At 41.3% G+C, this 23,143-nt stretch overlaps 1 protein-coding gene across 9 annotated transcripts in view; it reads left to right on the forward strand.

The window, feature by feature from the left end:
- The window catches only part of R3HDM1 (R3H domain containing 1), a 221,923-nt gene that overhangs the window by 157,295 nt on the left and 41,485 nt on the right, over positions 1-23,143 (forward strand). For 7 of the 9 annotated variants that reach the window (XM_073634292.1, XM_073634298.1, XM_073634291.1 and 4 more), the window contains 9 exons: positions 648-707; positions 948-1,088; positions 2,694-2,802; positions 2,886-2,981; positions 5,886-5,923; positions 6,018-6,068; positions 6,177-6,403; positions 13,779-14,033; positions 20,392-20,558. In XM_073634292.1, coding sequence (XP_073490393.1) covers positions 648-707; positions 948-1,088; positions 2,694-2,802; positions 2,886-2,981; positions 5,886-5,923; positions 6,018-6,068; positions 6,177-6,403; positions 13,779-14,033; positions 20,392-20,558 — 1,144 coding nt within the window. The remainder of the gene's footprint in view (positions 1-647; positions 708-947; positions 1,089-2,693; positions 2,803-2,885; positions 2,982-5,885; positions 5,924-6,017; positions 6,069-6,176; positions 6,404-13,778; positions 14,034-20,391; positions 20,559-23,143) is intronic. The other 2 variants (XM_073634297.1, XM_073634300.1) reach the window with 1 other exon arrangement.

Genomic DNA, 23,143 nt, shown 5'->3' on the forward strand with positions numbered 1-23,143 from the left:
GGAAGAGTCTTGGCTGTGCCAAATGCCTTTCATTTTGAGAATTATGGAGGCCACAATGCTCTTGGGGACCTTCAGTGCAGCAGACATTTTTTGTAGCCTTCCCCAGAATTGTGCCTTACAATAATCCTGTTTTTGAGCTCTGCCGGCAGTTCCTTTTTTGACTTTTTTTTTTTTTTTTTTTTTTTTTTTTTTTTATGGCTTTTGCTCTGATACAGTATACATTGTCAGCTGTGAGGCCTTTTATAGAGATGGGTGTGCTTTTCCAAATCATGTCCAATCAATTTTAATTGACAGCAGGTGGACTCCAGTCAAGGTGTGGAAACCTCTCAGCAACACTCAAGAGAAATGGGAGGCACCTGAGCTAAATTTTAAGTGTTGTTGCAAAGGGTCTAAATACTTATGCCAAAGTGATATTTCAGTTTTTCATTTTTCATACATTTCTAAAATTCTGTTTTAACTTTGTCATTATTGGGTATTGAGTGTAGATTAATAAGAAAAAAAAAATTGGTTTAAACCACTGTAGTATCAGGCTGCAACACAACCTTGAATAAAGTGGGGGGGGATCTGAATACTTTGAATGGAGATCAGCTTTAATGTATTCTAAAATGTACTCCCTACAATAACGTTTATTTTTTTTTTTCTTCTAGGGATAGAATGATGCTGCTGAAATTGGAACAGGATATATTAGATTTCATCGCAACCAATGAGTAAGTTTATATGCCTTTTTTATATATAGTTCTTGTTCCTTGTACATTTATAGAATAAACTATGCACAGAGCACTATATTGCAACACACAGCAACCAATCGGAAACTCAGATTCCTGCTCCTAAGCAATTTTTAGATTGGTTTCTCCAGTTGACTACACAGCTGTGTTTTTTTTATGTTTTTTTTTAATGGAAATTAGTACAATTTGTTTTTCTGCATGTAGCATTGTTTCCCGTTTCAGAATGCAACGTAAGAAGTTCCCGCCGATGACCTCGTATCACAGGATGCTTCTGCACAGAGTCGCTGCGTATTTTGGCCTTGATCATAACGTCGATCAGAGTGGAAAATCTGTAATTGTGAATAAAACGAGCAATACAAGAATGTGAGTCATAGAAGAGTGCGCCAGCTTGGCGTGGGCAGCCAATCACAGGAGGGTTTTATTATAAAGACAGAGGTTCAGTGTAGGAGATGAGTGGGGTTTGCATTTAATTTCTAACCTGCAATATTATTGAACTGAGGCTTGCAAATGGTTGGATCAGCTTGGCAGGCTTCTGCCCCTTATGCCTTGGCTGTAGCTGGGTAATGGTGAGGTCTACTAACCATTCAACAGCTAATGACACTTTAAGCTGTCACCTCAAGTCAATTGCATTAAGGTAAAAAATGTCCCATTGCCTTTTCTGTCCCTCTCCTCCCTTAATACTTAACTGTCTTTCCTCATGATTCAGCGCTGTCCCTGGCTGCAGCAGCGCTAATCCTTTACTGGATTCACAGTATACACTGAGAAAAGCGGGAGCTATAGGCTCCTGCTGCTGTCAGTCAAATCCTGTTAGGAGGGAGCGAGGGGCGTGGCTAAGCCACGCTGTGTGCATCTATGGACGGACACAGCCTGGATGAGGAGTGCTCCTGCACAGGCGCCCTTATATCATAGCCTACGTTCTCACAGAACTCATGCAATGTATAGTGAGCGAGTAGCCCTAAAGCTGAACCAAGAAGTAGGTCTTTAATTTTCTATTTTTTGTTTTTTATAATGTGTGCTTAGTACCGATGGTCATCTACATCTGTGATTTGTTTAAGGTCTTTGCGTAGGAAAGTGGTATACAGCTAATGTGTTTCAAGGGATTTGGTCTCCTCCTTCGGGGGGGGGGGGGGGGGGGGAGTTAACACATGTAGATAATAGTCATTGTATTCACTCCGTAAAGCCATTGGTGAGATCTGTTTTTACAGTGCAACTACAATATACTAGGCACACCTTACCAACAGCATCCCCACAATTATATCAGGAGATCAGCAGCCTAGGACCTTGGCATGATCCGCACACATTACCCCCCTGCACACTAATAAATCCCCAATTGGGTGCACAACCAAACAACTCAACCTTAAAGTGTTACTAAACCCACTACAGAAAAATCTGTCTTTATATGCAATTTAGCATGCTTGTTATACTCACTGTGGAACCTAAAGGGGTTAATGCTCTGCATTGTGTAAAAAGGCTGCCCCCTAATAATTTCCCGATAAAACAGAATGTATTGCGTCAGGCTGCACATGCTCAGTTTGGTGTGTATTGTTAGAGAGATTTTTTTTCCTCTTGGGAGAGTGCATGTGATCAGCACAGAGCCAATCGGCACTGTCCAGACAGAAGGTCAGGGATCTTGCAGTCTCAGTGGAAAGTCAGAAAACTCCTCCTACAAGCTTTAACCAGTGCACTGATCGAAGTCACAAGATTGCTCTATACTGCTGATTGCGAAAAGGTATTTAGCAGTTTTTATTTGCTAAAATGGCTTCCATGTTCTGTGTACTGTGGGAGACCAGATATAGTGAATGCAGGTCCTGGGTTTAGTAACACTTAAATTACTATCCATCCAGCACTACAAATCTCATTCTAGGGCTGATGCTTGTCATTGCTGTCCTCTCCATTAGTTTTATGTTCGCATGCATATGGCGGCATCTAGTACAGAGTCAGCTATTTGTTTCTTTATTTGTCTTTCAGCCCTGATCAGAAATTCGAGGAACATATCAAGGATGAAAAAAGCGTAGATTTCCAGAAGCGTTACATTCTCAAGAGGGATAACTCCAGTTTAGACAAAGATGATAATCAGGTCGGGATTTAAATATTTGTGCTGCCACTTGCTTAAAGATTAGATAAATTGTTTTAATTGTCTAATTTCCCTTTTTTGTACAGATGAGGATGAGATTAAAAGAGGACAGAAGAAGCAAATCGATCGAAGAACGGGAGGAAGAGTACCAGCGAGCTCGTGAGAGAATATTTGCGCAGGAAGTAGGCAGAACATTTTCTGTGATTTTTAATATTTAACATGGAGAATAAATTGATAGGGGCTTTTGTTTAAGGTTTAAGTCCAATTCAAGTGAAAAGGTGCTTTGGCTGTGCAAGGCTAAACAATATGTACTATCTGACTGAAGTAAGGAAAAAAAAAAAAATCTATCATTGAGTTGTCATCGGAACAAGATGACAAGTGCATACAGGACAGGAAGTAAATCTCCTCGAACTACAGATGCCAAAAATAACCTGACGAGTTTTAACCATCCCAAACTCCATCCAAGATGAGGGGAAAAAACGTTCAAGCTTTACATATACTTTAATACTTTGCTAACTCCTGGCGTAGAAAAAGTATTGCATAGATAAAGGAGTTTGTATGTAGCACTGACGAAATACATCTAATAAAAATCCATATCTCATAAAAAATCTTTTGCCATTTGTGGCTCTAGGAGACTTAAAGCGCTTGTAAAGAAAAAAAAATGTAAAAAAAAAACCCCAAAAAAACAACCTATTATACTTACCTGCTCTGGGCACCTCCCCTTTGCTGAGTGCCCCATAGCAAGCCTCTTGCTGTGGGGGCACTTGTGGATGCTTACTCTGGAGCCGCTCTCTATGTCCTAAGATATCGAGCACGGTTCAACCTCGCCCCCTGCTCACTCCTCACTGGCTGTGATTGACAGCAGCGGGATCCAATGGCTTCCCCTGCTGTTTCTCAGCCAAAAAGGAGGCAAAGGCCCAATAGAGCCTCGGCTCTCGTGCACATTGCTGGTTTAAGATCAGGCTTAGTTAAAGTGATTGTAAAGTCTTGTTTCCTATAAAAATAACAAACATGTTATACTTGCCTGCTCTGATGCATGGGATTTGCACAGAGCAGCCCGGATCCTCCTCTTCTCTGGTCCCTCTTATGTGATCCTGGCCCCTCCCTCCTGTTCAGTGCCCCCACAGCAAGCTGCTTGCTATGGGGGGGCACCCGAACTGAGTCACACAGCTCTCCATCCATTCAGACATGGAGCCCCGGCCCCTATCTCCCCTGATTGGCTAGCGGTCTTTGATTGACAGCAGCGGCCGCCAATGGCACATCTCAGCCAATCAGGAGGGAGAATCTCAGACAGCTAAGACACTCGTGGACATCGCTGGACAGAGGGAAAGTTGGGTAAGTATTAGGGGGAGCTGCTGCAAACAGAAGGCTTTTTTTATCCTAATGCATAGAGTGCATTAAGATGACCTTCCTTTACAATCCCTTTACGTGTGTGTGTGTGTGTGTGGGGGGGGGGGTGCACACTGAGATTTTTTTACTTTAGTGCATGAAGGTATAAAACCCTTCAGCCTTTACAACCACTTTAATTAGTTCTTTGGTTTCAGCTTTTTAGCTGGTGTTTACCACTTACTGTACCCTCTGGCCCTGGTATCCAAAACATTATGCTTGTAAATTAAGTTCTCATAGGAGACCCTGAAAGATATAATGCAGAGGGTTGTGGGTTGGTTAACCCCTATTGTAGTGATGGTGAATCTCGGCACCCCAGATGTTTTGGAAATACATTTCCCATGATGCTCAACTACACTGTAGAGTGCAGGAGTGTCACGGGAAATGTAGTTCCAAAACATCTGGGGTGCCAAGGTTCGCCATCACTGCCCTATTGTATTTTGTAATGGATGGCCTATTTTCAACATGTTTTAAATGCTCTGTTTTTTGGGGTTTTTTTTTTTGTTAATCTTTAAGTGTATAAATATTTAGCTTAAAAACATTTTTTTAAAAGTATATACATCGAACATCAACAAGGGTCAGTCTATAAAAGTACTTACAGTAGACCTTGAGACCAACTTTGTGCCTAAACACCCCAAGTCGACGCGATCCTTGGGTGTTTAGACACAAAAACTAGTCTAAAGGTCTAGTATGTGTATACTTGACAAGATGTTTTTAAGAGATTAATATTTATCACATGTATTTATTAATAACACTGTTGATATGTTTTTATGTGGGTTGTTAGTTTTTCTCTTCAGTGCTACAATCAATGTCATCTTTATCTATTTAATACTTTCTAGCATCTTTCTCATGAAAGGTTTTCTTTAATTCAGATGTGGGCCTATTATGTAGCCACAAGTGGTGATTAGCACTGTAGTTAAATCTGATTTCCACCACCTTTTTTTTTTTTTTTTTTTTTTTTTTTTTTTTTTTTTTAGAAACGGCTTGGGTCAATCTGTTCTCTCTCCTCCCCTCACAGCTGTTTCTCCAGGCTGACCCGCCCGCTGCTCTGCATCTCCTCCTCCCCTCCAGTGATAGCATTGCTCTTGCTGACCACTGAGGGGGAGGCCTTCTCGCTGGTTAAACACAATGAAGGGTTCTGGCTCCTTAACAGCCACCCGTCTGTTCCCTAACGACCAATGAATAGCTGGTTGTTAAGGGGCTGGCACCCGACGGCGTCCTTAACAACCAGCGATTCTCACAGATGGGCTGTAATGCAACGCATTTAAAACATGCAATATATTTTATTAAAATGCATAGTACATTTTTAAAGTTCTTTAGTGTGAAAGCAGCCTAACACTTTCATGGGCAGCCTTGTTAAAAACCCCGGAACACCGTCCGAGTCCATATACATTTTAAATTGCTTGTTTTACCAATAGTACATTAAAGCTTTGAACCAGTTCAAACTAGTAGGTACCTGTGGGAGACCTTTGTAGTAAATTTGCTTTTTTTTTTTTTCTAGTACATCGTAGTTTAGTTCTATCTGTCATATGCTGAGGTTTCTCTAATTCTAAATACAGTCTAAATTGTTTACTGTATCTGCAGCCCCTATTAAATTATTCATTAAAATTGATCTAAATGAATTGTTTACCCTTCCTAGTGTGCAGCCGTCAATTACATCTTGAGTAATTCTTCTTCCTTTCTTTAAACCCTTCCATCAGTCATTATGTTCTCAGGAGAATTACCTCACCGATAAGAGGTAAGTGGCATTGTGTGTGTGAACATTGTCCTATTATGACTCTCTTGCACGTTTGCTTGCCAGCTATTAACTGTTTTGTTGAAACGCCCAACAGAATTCAAGAGGAAGAGTCTAATATTACCCAGCAAAGACGCCAGATATTTAGGTATTGGCTCATTTAACGTCCTCGTCCTCTGCATGTGTGTTGCGCTTTCTTGTTCCTTGCGATCTCTTTTTTCCATATATCTTTACAGTCCAGTTGTGTAAATTTCAGGATCAATAAAGACGCTTCAGGTAGATCAGGAAACAGCCTCTACAGCAGTACTGAGAATGACCTGAAGTACAATGAGCCGCGGCCGTGGAGCAGTACCGACTCTGACAGCTCCATCAGAAACCTGAGGCCCGCTGTCACCAAAGCTAGCAGCTTCAGTGGGATTTCGGTTTTGACACGAGGGGATAGCTCTGGAAGCAGCAAAAGCACAGGCAGGCTTTCCAAAACAGGTATCAGCGGTGTGTGCAAAGGCAATCGGCTGCCATGGCATTTTGTTTTTGTTTATATTTTATGGTGTATTGAGTTTTTTTTTTTTATTTTTTTTTTTTATTTTATTTTTTTGTGTGCGCTTGCCTTGAACATGCCTTTATTTGTGGTTTTGTGGCGGGCTCTTTAGCAATAGGAGAATTCAAAAAAGGCGCTATACGTTGCAAGGGCTTGCATAGCACGCAATTATATTTATATTACATTATACTCTTACAAAATCACATTCTGTGCAAAGGCCTTTTAATGATCCTCTTTCCCTCTTTGCTGTTGTGGATTGAATGATTGAGATCTGTTTTAAAAGGGCTTCTCCACTTGAAGTAGTAAGTGGACCCCCCCCCCCTTTTTTTTAACCGTGCTCCATTGCAGCACCCTCAGTAGTCCTCTTAAAGTGGAATACCCCTTTAATAGGATTTAGTTGCATCTGTTTTTATTGTGATTGCAAGAAAATAGAATTATGGTATTGTTTATGGCAGGATAGATTGATTGCTTATGCCAAAGTAATTTAATAAAACAAATCATGTTCATCATTGTAAAGAAAATTGGATTCTCCAGGGAGAAGTCCTAGTAAAACTCCAACAAGCTCCCTGCCAGTGTCTTCAACATATTTTTAATAGATTATTAGGTGTATATTTTTAATAGATTTTATCAAAGCCCTTTTAGATTCTTGGACACTCATTTTGGAGATATTCTATTTATCGAATGGTCACGTTGTGCTTTTGAGAGGTTTTGCAGAGAGGATTCAGGGGTGCAGAGCTTGTTGATCAGTGTGGGAAACCAAACATGTCTAATCGTCTGTATGGAAAATCGAGGGGGTGTATTTTTATTTCCTTATCTTAAACTGATTTCACTTGGTAGAACTTTACACTGTTGATTGAGGTTGTTTTGCTGCCAAGGTCCTAGCTGGATTAATTGGTGAAGGTCATATTCTGCCCTATACCTGGAAGTAACAGATATTTTCAGGAGCTTTGGCAAACGAAAGGGGCTGCAGGAGAACACATGGTAGAGTGTAGCAGAGGAAGCGGGCTCTAGGGAGAACCTGTTAACTTTGTCCTTAACTTTAAAAAAAAAAATACGGTAAAGGTAATTTTGATTAATTTCAAATGTTTCCTCAGAAATTGAGTCCTTTTTATAGTCTTTTCACTTGATTACAAATCTGTAAGGTGACTTGCAACCCTTCGCTACCACAGCTCATTAAGTTATTTTCCTCGGGAGAGCTGTAGGCTTTGTAAAGTCTCACCCCTTAAGAGATGAGTCAGACTTAAGCCTGGTACACACTAATAGTTTTTTTTTTTTTTTTTCTTTTCAACCCCGCTGGGTTGAAGGGGAAAAAAACAACCGCTCTAACGTTAGTACTGCGATATTCCCCTGCTGAGCTGTTGTGTTCTGACAAGGTGCCTGTTTTTCTTCGGCCAACACAGCAGGCTGAATGGAAAAAAAAAACTGAAGAGCTCGGGAGGAGATCCTGTATGAATAATCTGATGTTAGTACAGTGACCTCCCCCGCTGAGCTATTGTGTTCTAACAGGGTGACCGCAAGAGTCAAGTAGGCATCTATCGGAACTAGTCCTCTGTGCAGCTGAAGTCAGATGAGGGCTTTCAGACAAGGCTTAGCTCTGCTGTGAGTTATAATGAGCTGATGGATTGAAATTGCTGAACTGTCTCCAGCATAATTAGATGTTGGGTTTTTTTTTTTTCCAAGGAGATCCTCATTAATATCATTGACTAAGTCCTATTTGGTTTATGTATTTTCCATTTGGTGGAACAGGGGGAGGAATGAGGTCTTCTTTAGTCTAGTCTAACTCACAATCATTCTCACTAAGATTTTTTTTTACACATCAGGGCCTCTAGTCCAGTAATGGAACCCACCCACCCTTGGGTCCCCAGGCATGATCTTTGTGGAGAGAATCTTGTATCAAAGGTCACAAATGCTAAATTCTGTCCCAGGCTCAGAGTTGAGCTTGATTACACAGGATGTCCACAGCTTTCCCTTTTTAAGAACCATACTGGCCAGGTGTAGGGACAGTGAATAGCCTCAGGAGTCCTACTGGTCAAATAATAACAACCTCATGCATTCATCTCATCCTCTTGGATGTTAGCCTTAATACAAAGTCCTTTTTAAGGGCGATCGGTTTGAAGCGGGGAGCTGTGGAATGGCAATGTATTTAATAATAAACCATAAATTTGGGTGTAACGTGAAATGCCAGAAAGGTAGAATAGGCCTTTAAGCCTAGGTATGGAAGAATATGGAAGGCTTCTTTCACACCGTGTGATCAGTTCCACGAAGCCTCTGTGCTAAGGGGCTCTAGCCGGTGGTAGCATGCTGATGTCGTCATATACAATTCAAGACCAATAGTCCTGCATTGTACATAAGGATGGTGATGGCCACCCACAACCCGGAGCGTCTGAGAGAAGAGTGCCAGAGCACTTAATCCTCTACGTCTAGACTTAACAAGCGTTTAACCCTTGCAGTAGGGAAGGGGGCATAACAAGGGTATTCTCCTGTATATTATATGCTTGTGTACGTGAGTACCGGCATATAGCTGTGCACAGTTATTCTATCTTTAGGATAGAAATGTCTTTTGTATGCCCTTAATGCGCCTGTGTGAGATGGTCTCTGTTGTGATGTTTGGTTATAAATTACTCCACAGTGCCTGCAGTTACAAGGTGCACTTAAAATAAAAAGAATTGGTTAGAAGCTGAATAAATTGTTGACCTTGAGATCATTGGTGTACTGTTGATGGTATTCATTTAAGTTCTGACTACAGTATTTAGAGCAGTAACACCACTGTGCTTAAAGGAGAACTACAGCCAAAGCTCATTTGGCTGTACTTCTCCTGTGGATCACAGGAGTGCAGTTCGTTCTGCACTTCTGTGACCCATTTTCAGCTGACAGCAGGCTGAAATCCGCTGTCTGCTGACATCAGAGCCGGTCCAGGCTCAGGCAACATCGCGACAATGGTGTCTGGGTCCGCCCACATGCCTGGACTGGCACCCGGCTCAGCCTCTCATCGAGCCCCTGAGCCGGCCGCTCCCTCCCCCCTCCACAGCCTAGTGCTCCAGTGAGTGCGCGGAGGAGGGGGGACCATAGCAGAGAGCTGAGAAAACCGAGTGATTAGCTGTGTTAGATCGCTCAGTTCTCACTCAATCTTAGAGGCGCCGGGGGACAGATGCAGCATCGCTAGCATACCTAGGTAAGCTTGATTTATTAAAAAAAAAAAAAACCCATACATCTTTTACTTGTTTAGCAGTGCAAAGTACAGAAATTGATAGGGATCAATAGGATGCAGTTTTACTCAAGTTGTCTCACTGAAAGAGTATTTACCATGAGTTACTGCGCTTTTCAACATTGCTTACAGCCTTTTTGAGCATTTTTTTTTTTTTTTGATCTATATATCCTTTAAGACTGAGGCTTAATGAATATAACAGGTGATTTGTGGTGCTATTGTTCTCCATACTGCTTTGTTATTATTGTCTATTATCATTCCTTTACCTGTTTTGTGTATGAAAGGCCTTTGCATATCTTATCCTAGAATTCTTTTTTTTTTTTTTTTTTTTTTTTTTTTTTATTAATTTCTATCATATCAAACACCTGCAAACAAACAACTAACATCTTGTTGGTGCTTATTGAAGCTGCATGATGGTATGCATATGAATATAGGTCTCTGCCATTTTAGATGCCAAGATTCATGTTGGGTCTATTTTTGCAGGCCCTGTTTGCCACCTATGTTATTTTACAAGCTAACTAGGCTAGCAGATTACATAGGGTTTACATAGCTGTAGACAAGCAGTAGATGCCCTCAGTTTTCGTGAAGATCTGTACCTGGCATAATCCTCCAGGTCTGGAGGGTTGTTGAATTAGTTCAGCTATGTGTGGCTTGTTTGCACTTTTCTGTTTGGTTTGCGTTGCTGTGAGTGCTTAATGTTGCATGTCGCGCCTGCTTCTACAGTGCTGCTTTCTCTGTTTTTAAGGTTATCCATCTGCCTGCACCCTGTAAAGGCCTCCATTTTGTACTCTTCTCTGTAGCTTATACAATGAAACACCTTTAGTTTTTCCTGATGAAAGTTTCCACCCAGATGTAATATTTTGCCTTCTGCGCAGTGGCTGCCAAGTGCTGCTTTTAATCACTTGATGAATTGTTAAATCTCTGAAAGTGCAGTGATGAAGGGATCCAAAACCAGAGTATTCACATGGTCTCACTCTCCAAGAAAAAGATCTCCATACCATAGAATAATAAAATAAATCCAGCTGCAAGAAAGTGGTAGATTTTTAATTTTTTTCTTTTCTCTTATGGCTTTTGAGAGGGAGCAGAGAAATAAACCATTGCAGGAAAATCTCTGTGGGCAATAAGAAATTTGTTGACTGTCGTCTACTTGATGGTCACTGAAATTACTTTTTTTTTTTTTTTTTTTGTCAGAGCTAGATTTGAACGTGGAGTACAGTAAATTACTGTAAACAACAATGATCAGTCACAGATGAGCCAATTTATTGGAGTGCTTTTTAATCCGCTGTTATGGGTGATGCCACATCATTGCACTTTGTTGTAAGTGAAACCTGTATTGATTAGAACATCTAGGATGGTGTTGATACTCACTCACCTTCTGCACAAAAAAATAACAGATGATCAAAATTCAGTCAATACGGCGACATTCAGTGCTCAAATTAATGTTCACATGAGTGCAGGAGGTGTGTTAAAGCTCCAAAAGAAGCATCCAGAAGTCCAACAGAGATAGGAGTGAGATTAGATGCTTACCGGAACCCAATGACTCTCAGACAAATGAGAAGCCAAAAGTGCTTCAGGGATAAAACCCAAAATATGCCTCTAAACCCCCACCCCAAAAAAATAGTACTTGCTCTCTCCATGCTCCTGCTTTTCCTATGGTCCTGACCACTGCTTCAATCCTCCAGATTGGATAATGCACAGCTGCAGTTGTGCTCATAAGTTTACATACCCTGGCAGAATTTCTAATTTCTTGGCCATTTTTCAGAGAATATGAATGATAACACAGAAACATTTCTTTCACTCTTGGTTAGTGTTTGGCTGAAGCCATTTATTAATCAACTGTATTTACTCTTTTTAAATTATAATGACAACAAACTACCCAAATGACCCTGATCAAAAGTTTGTATACCCCAGTTCTTAATACTGTGTATTTCCCCCTTTAACATCAATGACAGCTTGAAGTCTTTTGTGTTATTTGTGGATGAGGCTCTTTATCTTCTCAGATGGTAAAGCTGCCCATTCCTCTTGGCAAAAAAGCCTCCAGTTCCTGTAAATTCTTGGGCTGTCTTGCATGACTTGCACGTATAAGATCTCCCCAGAGTGGCTCAATGATATTGAGGTCAGGAGACTGAGATGGCCACTCCAGGACCTTCACTTTATTCTGCTGTAGCCAATTACAGATCGACTTGGCCTTGTGTTTTGGATCATTGTCATGTTGGAATGTCCAAGTACATCCTATGTGCAGCTTTCTGGCTGATGAATGCAAATGTTCCTCCAGTATTTTTTGATAACATACTGCATTCATCTTGCCAACAATTTTGACCAAATTTCCTGTGCCTTTTGTGGCTCACACATCCCCAAAACACCAGCGATCCACCTCCATAACTTTCATCATAGACCTTGTTGACTCCTCTCCAAATGTAACGTTTATGGTTGTGGCCAAAAAGCTCAATTTTGGTCTCATCATTCCAAAAGACTTTGTGCCAGAAGGTTTGAGGCTTGTCTCTGTGCTGTTTGGCGTATTGTAAGTGGGATGCTTTGTGGCATTTGCATAGTAATGGCTTTCTTCTGGCGACTCGACCATGCAGCCCATCTTTCTTCAAGTGCCTTTTTATTGTGCATCTTGAAACGGCCACACCACATGTTTCAGAGAGTCCTGTATTTCACCTGAAGTTGTTTGTGGGTATTTCTTTGCATCCTGGCAGTTGTGGCTGAAATTTTAGTTGGTCTACCTGACCGTGGTTTGGTTTCAACAGAACCCCTCATTTTCTACTTCTTGATTATAGTTTGAACACTGCTGATTGTCATTCTAAATTCCTTGGATATCCTTTTATATCCCTTTCCTGTTTTATACAGTTCAACTACCTTTTCCCGCAGATCCTTTGACAATTCTATTGTTTTCCCCATGACTCAGAATCCAGAACTGTCAGTCCGTCAGTGCAGCACTGGATGAAAGATGCAGGAGTCCAGAAACTCATTGACCTTTTATACACACACACGAATTACAAGCAAACCGATCACAGGTGAGGGTGGTTACCTTTTAATAACCATTCAAACCCCTTTGTGTCAACTCGTGTGCATGTTAGCAGGCCAAAATCGCCAGAGTATGTAAACACTGGATCAGGGTCATTTGGGTTCCGTTGTCATTATGATTTAAGGAGTAAACACAGTTGATCTTAAATGGCTTCAGCCAAACACTAACCATGCGTGAAATGTTTTTGTATTCTCATTCATGTTCTCTGAAAAATGGCCAAGAGGTCATAAATTCTGCCAGGGTATGTAAACTTATGAGCACAACTGTATATTTATCCACAAGGTCAAGCCCCTGGGTAGCACACGATCCTAGGCAAATCATACAGAGAACAGTGCCTTTGTCATTATATGGCGCCATTCTCTGCATTGTTGAGGACCGTCAACTACCACCACAGAAAGAGGAGGACCTTTTGGACATCAAGTGACCGTCCTGAAGACCGTACCAGAAAAGGTAAGTAGAGAAAGAGTACAAAAAAAATTGATGGTTTAGGAATCTGCCCAACCTTGGATTTGGTTTTAAAGTTGCATTACAGTACCAGATTTCATTAACGGATGATAATTGGAGCTACAGATAAGTCTTGAGGAAACCTGTAACTTGCAGGTGTGTGGGATAACATTTCCTATTACTACATAGAGGGGATGGAAGTCCCTTTACAAATCAAGTTTATACATCCAAAAGCTATTGAGAAAGGGCGCACACTCCATTTTCAGTAAAGTGTTCTTGTATTGCACCCTGTATTGGAATGCAGCTGGCAAGAAGCACAACAGCATCATTTTTATTGCTTAGTGCCACCTAACTGCACATCTAAACTCAATATGAATGTTAAACATGATTTGGCATCACAATACTTTGGTACCTACTTAAAGCCTTATAGGCAAAATGGCTGCCATCAGGCTCTGCAGGCAATGGGTGCTTTTAACACACTGCATGTTTTGCTGTATGTCTCATTTCTGCATTCCTTGGTTGTCAGGGGGGTTAAGCAGCTCTTCTGTCAAGGGGATCAGTTTCTATATCTTTGTGCATGTTTTAAACTGTAGGTGAAAAAAAATACCTATATATTTTTTTCATTGCTCCTTTCCTGTAGGTTCAGAGTCTTCTAGTAGTGTAGGGTCGTCCACTGGCTCTCTGTCCCACACCCAGCAGCCTCTTCCAGTAACCGCCATAAACCAACCCTCACATGGCACAGCTGCCGTCTATCCGACTGTCAGCACTAGTAATTCTCTTTCCTTTGATGGTGGCATAAGTGGGCAAGTGGCTCCATCTAGCACTAGCTTCTTTTTGCTTCCCTTGGAAGCTGCAGGCATTCCTCCTGGCAGTATTCTGATCAACCCACAAACAGGTTTGTACTCTCTTATTAACTTAACCCTCCTTTATTGCCAGGGCATTGTTCTCCTTTTTTTTTTTTTTCTTTGTGTGTGTAATATAGTGTTTAAGCAACAAATGTTCTGTCTTTGTAAGATGAATGTTCAGTTTAATGTCAACCTGTCGTGTTTTTGCTGTACAGTTTGTTTGCAGATATTTGACCACCAACACCCTCAGGATGAAAAGTCTTTCATAGGGGGTTTCCTAGCATACTGTAGGATTCCTAGTTTCCTAGCTTGCTGTAGGATTATGCTGCTAATAAAATCTACAATTTGGTAGACCCTGTATTCCTGGCCTGGTTGCACCTGTGGACTAACTGTGAACCTTGCTGCACTGGTGATGTCCACTTTTAGCTCTCCTGTACTGTAAGCCTATCTGATCTTCCATATTCCCTCTGCCTGTTGTAGAGATCAGGTACTCACACTGAAATCCTTATTTTTGTTTTAGGTTCGTGTGTGAGCTTAGTACAAAGACAGGTTTCAGGCACCAGGTGATCTTCAATATGTATTTGTTTGCAAGTTAAAAAAGAAGTTAACTGAAATATGCTTTATATCTGTCCCCAAAGTAGTCCATTCAGGGCAAAGCGACACGCTCTTTGCAAAAGGACCATTTGCTTTTTGCGTCTTTTTAAGGTTCTTTACAGTAAAAGCAAGGAAGCAAAAAAAAAACCTCTGTAGTGTGTATTTGCTTTACTAAACAAAAATGCTGTACTCATAGGAAAAATAATACCCAGCATACAGAGCATCACAAGATTATGCATACAATATACACATGCACAAGCTATCTAACCTTCCGAACAAATACGCACGGATAATGTATGCAAGAGGTATACACTAAACAGTTGCTTAACTTGGGTTATAGTGTAGGTTTAATGTCATTCCCAGGGGAAGTTCCCCCCTTAAAGTCTTCCTGGTGTTATCCCTAGGTCTCTTTCCAGACTGCTTTTTGCTTCTTGGAGTCCTCAAAACTGCTGCCTCTATTGTTCAGCACATGACTGTGTTTCCAATCCTTTTCCCTCCCCATACTTCCTGCCTACATCACGTTCTGTCCATAGCTTCATAAGCTTTCAGTCCAAGTTAATTGGCATTAATATGAGAAGCCCAACTTTTTAATGCTATAAAAATCACTAAAATAGCCATAGCAACACAGCCCCCTGAACCACTGATACTCGACTTGCCAGCACTGCCCTGCCATTTCCTAGTCGCAGCCAGCAACAATACCTAGCATTTCTTGTATGGTGGAGTGTGTGAGCCTCCCCCATGTACCAATGTTTGGGTCAGTTGGCCCCAATCGTAAGGCCTGAACATTGCCACATGATTGGAGTGACGTAACCGCTCCCTCTAGTGTCTAACACAAGTGACACTGGGAATTTTAGTGCTGGTTGTGACAAAGGAAGACGTGACGGGGAAGCGGTGACAAAGTTTGTATTAGTGGGTTAGGGACCCCTTTGGCAAAGACTGTAATTTTTCCTGACATTGTCTCTTTAGAGTGTAAGAAGGGGGTCAGTGTTCCTTGACTTTGACAAACACTTGAGATTAACTGGTCTAATGAGTCTTTCTAAGTTTACTCCATTTTATTTGAGATCAAGTGTTTCTATTGAAAAGTGCTGTTGATGTCACAACATTCAAAGACATTACACATTTTGGGAGCATTTGGGGGAAGGTCCTTTATCTGTTGCTGCGGGTTTGTGGCCCTATGTACAAAACCAGCTCTATAAAGACATGGTTTCATGAGTTTGGTGTGGAGGAACTTGGGTGGCCTGCAACCAGCTCTGACCCCAACACTACTGAACACTTTGAATGGATTGAATAAGGCCAATTGCGAGCCAGCTCTTATCGGACACCAGTACCTGACCTCACAAATGTTCTTTTGTCTGAATGGGAACAAATTCTTACACCCTTTCTCCAAAATCTCTTGGAAAGCCTTCACAGAAGTATTTTATTTTAAATAAATATGTGATGGTCAGATGTCCACAAATTTTTGACCATGCAGTGCATCAGGGTACAGGTTGTCCACCACAATGCTTCTCTGCATAAAGTAGGGGCTCATTTATAAAATATTTCTATATCATAATTTTTTGTCTCCCTCACAGATATTCTTTGGGTAAAGGGATTTTTTTTACATTTTTATATATTTTTTTCCCTCTACATAGCTGTATGGCCTGCCAAGAATGCAACAGATATACAGTCAGCTAACCGAGCACACTCAATAGACTCTTGTCTTTTGTCAGGCCTTTTGTGCAGACAGTAAAATGTTGTAAACAATATTTAATATACTCATCCTCCATTTGAATCACTAGACTGTATCTTGTCTGTCCAAAGTTTAAGATGGCAACAGAAATTTTTGTTTTTCGCATTATCCTTGTCCCAGTTGTACAAGCTTAAAAATGTTTAGTTTATGAATTGGTTTTGTGTTTGCATACTTCTCAATTCCTTCTTCTCTTCTCTAATACTTCACTAAATTAAAATTGGAGATGTTTGCCACTGATGACAATTTATCATTCTCAATATATGTCTGTGTATTGATCCAAGCTGGTTTTCAGCACATTTTAGTTGAGTACAGTCTAAGGTGAAGGAAACCAGTTGGGTGGCTTTCATTTTACAGCATTTGCACTCTTAAAGATGAATTACATGTATGGAATTTTTACATTGGTCCAAGTAGGATCAATATACCTATGTAACTATGCACTTACCATACCTGTTGTTGTATCCCTCTAGAAGCGAGTGTTATGTCAATGCCCTGCCTCTCCACCACGTCCAATCGGGGAATGTTTTGCATTCATTGAGAATGCAAAGCATTCCCTGAATGGCAGAATATTCAAAAACGGATTTCAAAAAAATTATAAATTGATTTGCATTTTAATGAGTGAAATAAGTATTTGATCCCCTATCAGCAAGATTTCTGTCTCCCAGGTGTCTTCTATACAGGTAACGAGCTGAGATTAGGAGCACTCTCTTAAAAGGAATGCTCCTAATCTCAGCTTGTTATCTGTATAAAGGCACAGAAGCAAGAGAGCTGCCCAAGGATTTTGGGGACAAGATTGTAGACCTACACAAGGCTAGAATGGGCCAGCCAAGTAGCTTGGTGAGAGTGTGACAACAGTTGGTGCGATTATTCGCAAATGGAAGAAACACAACTGTCAAACTCCCTCTGGGGCTCCATGCGCGATCTCACCTCGTGGAGTTTCAGTGATCGTGAAAACAGTGAGGAATCAGCCCAGAACTACACAGGAGAATCTTGTCAATGATCTTAAGGCAGCTGGGACCATAGTCTCCAAGAAAACAATTGGTAACACACTAAGCCATGAAAGACTGAAATCCTGCAGTGCCTGCAAGGTCCCCCTGCTCAAGAAAATAATGTACAGGCCCATCTAAAGTCTAATGAACATCGGAATGATTCAGAGGAGAACTGGGTGGAGGTGTTGTGGTCAGATGAGACCAAAATCGAGCTCTTTGGCCTCAACTCAACATTATGCTTTGGGGGTGTTTTTCTGCTAAGGGGACAAGACAACTTCACTGCATCAAAGGGACGAGCGACAGGGCCATGTGCCATCAAGTCTTGGGTGAGAACCTCCTTCCCTCAGCCAAGGCATTGAAAATGGGTAGTGGATGGGTATTCCAGAATGACAATGACCCAAAACACACGGCCGAGGCAACAAAGCAGTGACTCAAGAAGAAGCACATTAAGGTCCTGAAGTGGCCTAGCCAGTCTCCAGACCTTAATCCCATAGAAAATATGTGGAGGAAGCTAAAGATTCGAGTTTCGAAATGTCAGCTTTAAAACCTTAATGATTTGCAGGGGGACAAAATCTTTCCTGAAATGTGCGCAATTTTGGTGGCCAACTACAATAAACGTCTGACCTCTGTGATTGCCAACAAGGGTTTTGCCACCAAGTACTAAGTCATGTTTTGCAAAGGGGTCAAATACTTATTTCACTCATTAAAATGCAAATCAATTTAGAACTTTTTTGAAATGCATTTTTCTGAATATTTTTGTTCTGCCTCTCACTGTTAAAATAAACATACCATTAAAATTATAGACTGATCATTTCTTTGTCAGTGGGCAAACGTACAGAATCAGCAGGGGATCAAATACTTTTTTTCCCTCACTGTATGTAAAAATGCCATACATGTAATTTTATCTTTGAGTACAGATGCTGTAAAGTGAAAGCCACCCAACTGGTTATCTTCTGCTTACACTGTGCTCAACTAAAAACTGCTTTTTATTCTTTATGGAAAATCAAGCTCCCAGCTTTATCTACATGTTTGCTGGGGTGCTAGGACACTACAAGCCAGTGTACAGACTGCTCACCACCTCTGGGAATTACTACAGGTGTATTCTACTATATTGGTGTTTTCTAGCTTCCAGTAGGATCCCACAAGTACAGTCTATGCATAGTTACATAGGTCCATACTGGACCTATGTAACTATTTAAAAAATGCCATACCTGGAATTCTTTTTTTTTTTTTTTTAACTGTATATCTTTGCAACATTTAAATATATGCAGTTTATCTCTGCAATACAAGCACATTTTCTCATGTTGTATCCCTTTAAAATAATGGCAGTACAGAAAATGATCTGTTGATCTGCCAGAAATCAGAGTGGCTAACTTCTTGTAGTGAGCTAACACTGCCTTTCCTTTGAAATCCCAACCAGCATTGTCAGCCCTGCCCAATTCTCCTTGCTGGTCTAAAAAACGGCTTTCCCGAAGACCCCTTTCACACTGAGGTGCTTTACATGCGCAATAGCGCAAAATGTAGTGCCTGCAAAGCGCCTCTCTTGTCACTCCAATGTGAAAGCCCGAATGCTTTCGCACTAGAGCTGTGCGCTGGCAGGGCATCAAAAAAAGTCCTGCAAGCAGCATCTTTGAGACGCTGTAGGAGTGGTCTATGCACCGCTTCTAAAGAGCCCCTGCCCATTGAAATCAATGGGCAGCGTCGCCGAAGCACCGCTGCAGAGGCATGGGTGCTTTTAACCCTTTTTCGGCCAATAGCAGGGGTTAAAAGCTCCCCGCTAGCGGCCGAAAAGCGCCGCTAAAATGACGTCCTAAATGCCCCAGTGTGAAAGGGCTCTTATAGAGAGAGGGATGTGTTCTGTGATCCAAAATTTTGATTTGGCCAGGGTGACCACACTACTTGGAATGCTCTTTGGTTACCAAACAAGCAGGTTAAAACTGCTGTGTCTCTGAATCTGTCAGCCTATTTGTGATCCTTAAAATCTAAAGTCACATTTCATTAATGTCTGTGTCCCCACTAGGAGAGATTCACTATCTTTTAATTGTATTGGTGAATATTGTTACCAGCACCGAAAGTGACTGAAAACGCAAAATAAACAGTGTAGAGCAGTGCTTGACGAAAAAAAAAAGCAAAGTTAAAGCCAAAGTCCATGGTACCTTGACCTCTGAATAGTTATGGAAATTGTTTCGTTTAAAGTTTGGCAAAAAGTTATTCTACTGCTGTCAGAGGATTTCCACCAATTTCTGTTATGTCTCCGAGATCGCAAGTAAAGAAAAATCTCCGGTGGAGTGCACAAAAAAAGGAAAACTTGACATCTTGATGGTGGTTTAAAATTCCTACTCTATCCATCACATTCAAGATTTGGCTTTAGATATTGTTTAATATTCCAGAACACTGGTTTATGATGAGAAAATTATTATTTTATCTTTGTTTAGTTTACATTTTTATATGCTAAGGTCTATAATATGCAACTTGATGGGCTTGTGTTGATGGCGTTGGTTTGGGACTCTTCTGAGCTGATTCAGCATTCATTGACGGGTGAAACTGATTCGCAAGTTGACCTCCTTCAAGTGGGTTTTGCATTGCTATAAACATATGGGAATGCAAAACCCTTCTGACACAAAAGCCCAGTGACAGAGACCCTTTGTCGCATTACATGCAGATGTTAAGATAAACTCCTGTGAACTGTCTTGCTGTGTTGGATTTATAGGAAATAAAAGAAGGGCTTAAATACTTGTACCTTTTCCTGGAGAAAGCACTGTTCAGGCGCTCTCCAGTGTTTGGTCACATGACAAACCGCTCCGGCCTTTAGTCACATGATCTCTACTGAAGAAGTGTATTGGCCACTTTAAAGACTAATCCATCTCAGCAGAGATCACCTGACCCAATGCTTAGGTTTTTTGTTATATGATCAGCAGTAGAGGGATCCTGGTACAGCATTTTCTCCGCGACAGAAGTATTTTTAAGCTCTTTCGTTTATAGTGAATTGATGGTGGTAATGCTTACATTTTGTGTGTCCCGCTTGTCTATTCTGTTTTGGCTATGTATGTTTAGTGAACTGAGAAATTAAGTCTCTTGTCTAACTTGCGGTTTTTACAGGTCAGCCATTTTTAAACCCAGACGGCACTCCAGTTGTCTACAATCCTCCAGTAACTCAGCAGCCGATTAGGACCCAAGTGCCTGCGCCCATCCCCCCTCCTCCTCCACCACCTCCACCCCCACCACCCGCCCCTCCACAGCAAGCTCCCAACCACATACTACAACAGGTATGTACTGAGCCAGACTGATAAATCTGTCCGTCACCAGAAAGTTACTTCCTAATCTACGTGTCCAATTAGCAGTAGATTTTGTAATGCCAAGTTGCAGAAAACTAGACTGTAATTTATTTCAGTGCATTTCCACTCATAAAAAAAAAAACGCTGCCATCCATTATAAAGGGTAGGAACCTATAGGCCAGTGGCCCATATTTCTAACAGCAGCTGACAAATCCTGGACAGTTCTTGCCAGCAGTAGTGTTGAAGCTTGCCCACTCTCTTCACAATGACGGGCTATCTCATTGGTCAGTAGGTATGTGCATGATGCAGGATGGGGTGGACAACCTTTCACACTACCAGGAAACGATGGGAATCAGGTGTTTGATCAAAATGGCAGGTGATTCATGCATAGGGGCAGGTTTTTGCAATTATCTCCAGGTCCCTGCACTTTATATATTATAACAGGTTTTTATGTATTATAGCATACGGTTGGTACCCAACTTAAAAAGAAATTGTGCTGTAAAGCTTCAAAGCTGTTGGCACCACAACCGATTTATAAATTGAATAACAAATATGATACAAGTGCCACACTGTTAAAGGCAGAATACACTTAATGACATAGATTCAAATAAATATTGTGGAAGTAAATAATAATAAAAAAATAATGCAAAGACTCCAAAACGTAAAGGTGATAGTGCCCAAACAATAAATGTGACATCAAATAGTCCCGAGAAGATTGGAAAGGGAAAACCCTTTATCTTGCACATATGATGGGGTACTTCAAACCACCATAAGTTCTCCGCTCTATGCGTTCAGGGATGAAGACCGGCATTCTGGACACTTTGTCTCTGAACGCTTGGGGCACTAAACATCGGTACTACTTGATACAGCGCTCAGGACAGCTGTAGTCTGCCATAGACTTTGACAAGCTTAATGCAGCAAGACTGAACGTTGCACCTGTCCCTAATGGTGCACTAATATTCAGCCTGGGACGCACTACCGCTAGATGGCTCTGTGTGCATGAGGCCTTAAATGTATGATCTTCATTTTATATTTTGTCTCGGTGACCGTGGTCATTAAGACAAATACAGAGCTGGTGCTCTTCTGCGGAGCTGCAGACAGTAATAACAACCTAACAAAGGGTCCTTTCTTTGCTCTGTCCAAAGCTAAAAGAAAATGCTCTACATACACTTTCCCATCTCAGTGTATGTCTCTTTCCCTCATTCTCAGTTTTTCCTTTGCGTGTCTAATTAAAAAAAATCATTAATTGATTGGAAGGGCATGATATGTTAAACTGAATTTCTATTTCAACAAAATGAAGCACAAATTTTTAATTTTTTTTTTTCCTTTTTGCAAAATGTATTACACCATTTTGTTAGTGGTAATTGTTTTCTTTGCTGAGCGTCATGCATGTAAAAAATACATATTCAAAGGGGCCAGCAAAAATTTTATTAATTCAGATTCCAGAAACATGCTCATTATGTGGAAAAAAAATCTCATTCTACAGATTTTTTTTATTTGCTTACTAGAAATCTTTAGCAAAAAACAAGCAGCAAAGCCCAAAACGCCCCTTTCTACAGACATCTATTTTATGTTTTTGGGTGACTTTACCCTTAAAGGGGTTATAAACCCTCGTGGTTCTTTTTTACCTTAAATCATCCTATGCATTAGGGTGAAAAACTTCTGGTACTGACCGGCCCCCCAGCCCCCTTTTTACTCACCTGAACCCGTTTGTTCCCTCAGCGGAGACACGCTCCTCCTCTCTGCCTGTTGTCTCGGCTCTTGATTGGATAGATTGATAGTAATGCAGCCATTGGCTCCTGCTGCTGTCAATCAAATCCAGTAACATGGGGGGTGGGGCCCGAGTCCTGCATACTGTGTGAATGTATGCAGGTCTCGGGAGCAAGCGCGCGTAGGTGTCCACCTTAGGAGAGCCTTCTCCAACGTGGACAGTTGATGCGGGGAGGAGCTACCAGCGCGCCGGGGGACCCCAGAAGTCGAGGATAGGGACCACTCTGTGCAAAATGAACGGCACAGTGGAGGTAAGTATAACATGTTTTTTAAAAAAAAGAGGGTTTACAACCCCTTTAAGTCCTCAAGCGCTCCTTGCTCATAGTGTCCTCTGTGTTATGCTGCTCTCTGCCTGTGTTGTGGATTGCATTATGTGTCCTGACAGCCCGCAGTGTTTCCTCCTGTGTGAATCCGTCGCGTGCCATTCCAGCGGCGGGGAGGGAAATGAGTAAGCAAAAAAGTAAATTGGCGCTGGCTGCGTGATACACCAGCTATCGAATGACCAGCCTCTGGTGGAAGAATTAAATCCTCGCCCGGGGGCGTCTACTGGAACTCAGGGTAGTCATATTGCAGTTTTTAAACAGCTGTCAAAAACGTTTGGTAAGTCAGTGTCTCGGATTGCAGCCGGGAAGTGTGACTTGACAACTGATCTGTGATGTTGGACGGCTTCAGCTGCAGATACGAGGCCGGCTTAAAATTCTGAGCTGTGTTTTTGGACAATCAGCTGTCATTAGACTTCTGTTAGTCTGGCTGAAGTTTAAAGCATAATTTTAAATTGGCGTATTCTGTTTACAGCAAAAAATTAT

This window comes from Aquarana catesbeiana, linkage group LG06 (assembly GCF_042186555.1).
Source record: "Aquarana catesbeiana isolate 2022-GZ linkage group LG06, ASM4218655v1, whole genome shotgun sequence".
NCBI classification, from domain to species: Eukaryota; Metazoa; Chordata; class Amphibia; order Anura; family Ranidae; genus Aquarana; species Aquarana catesbeiana.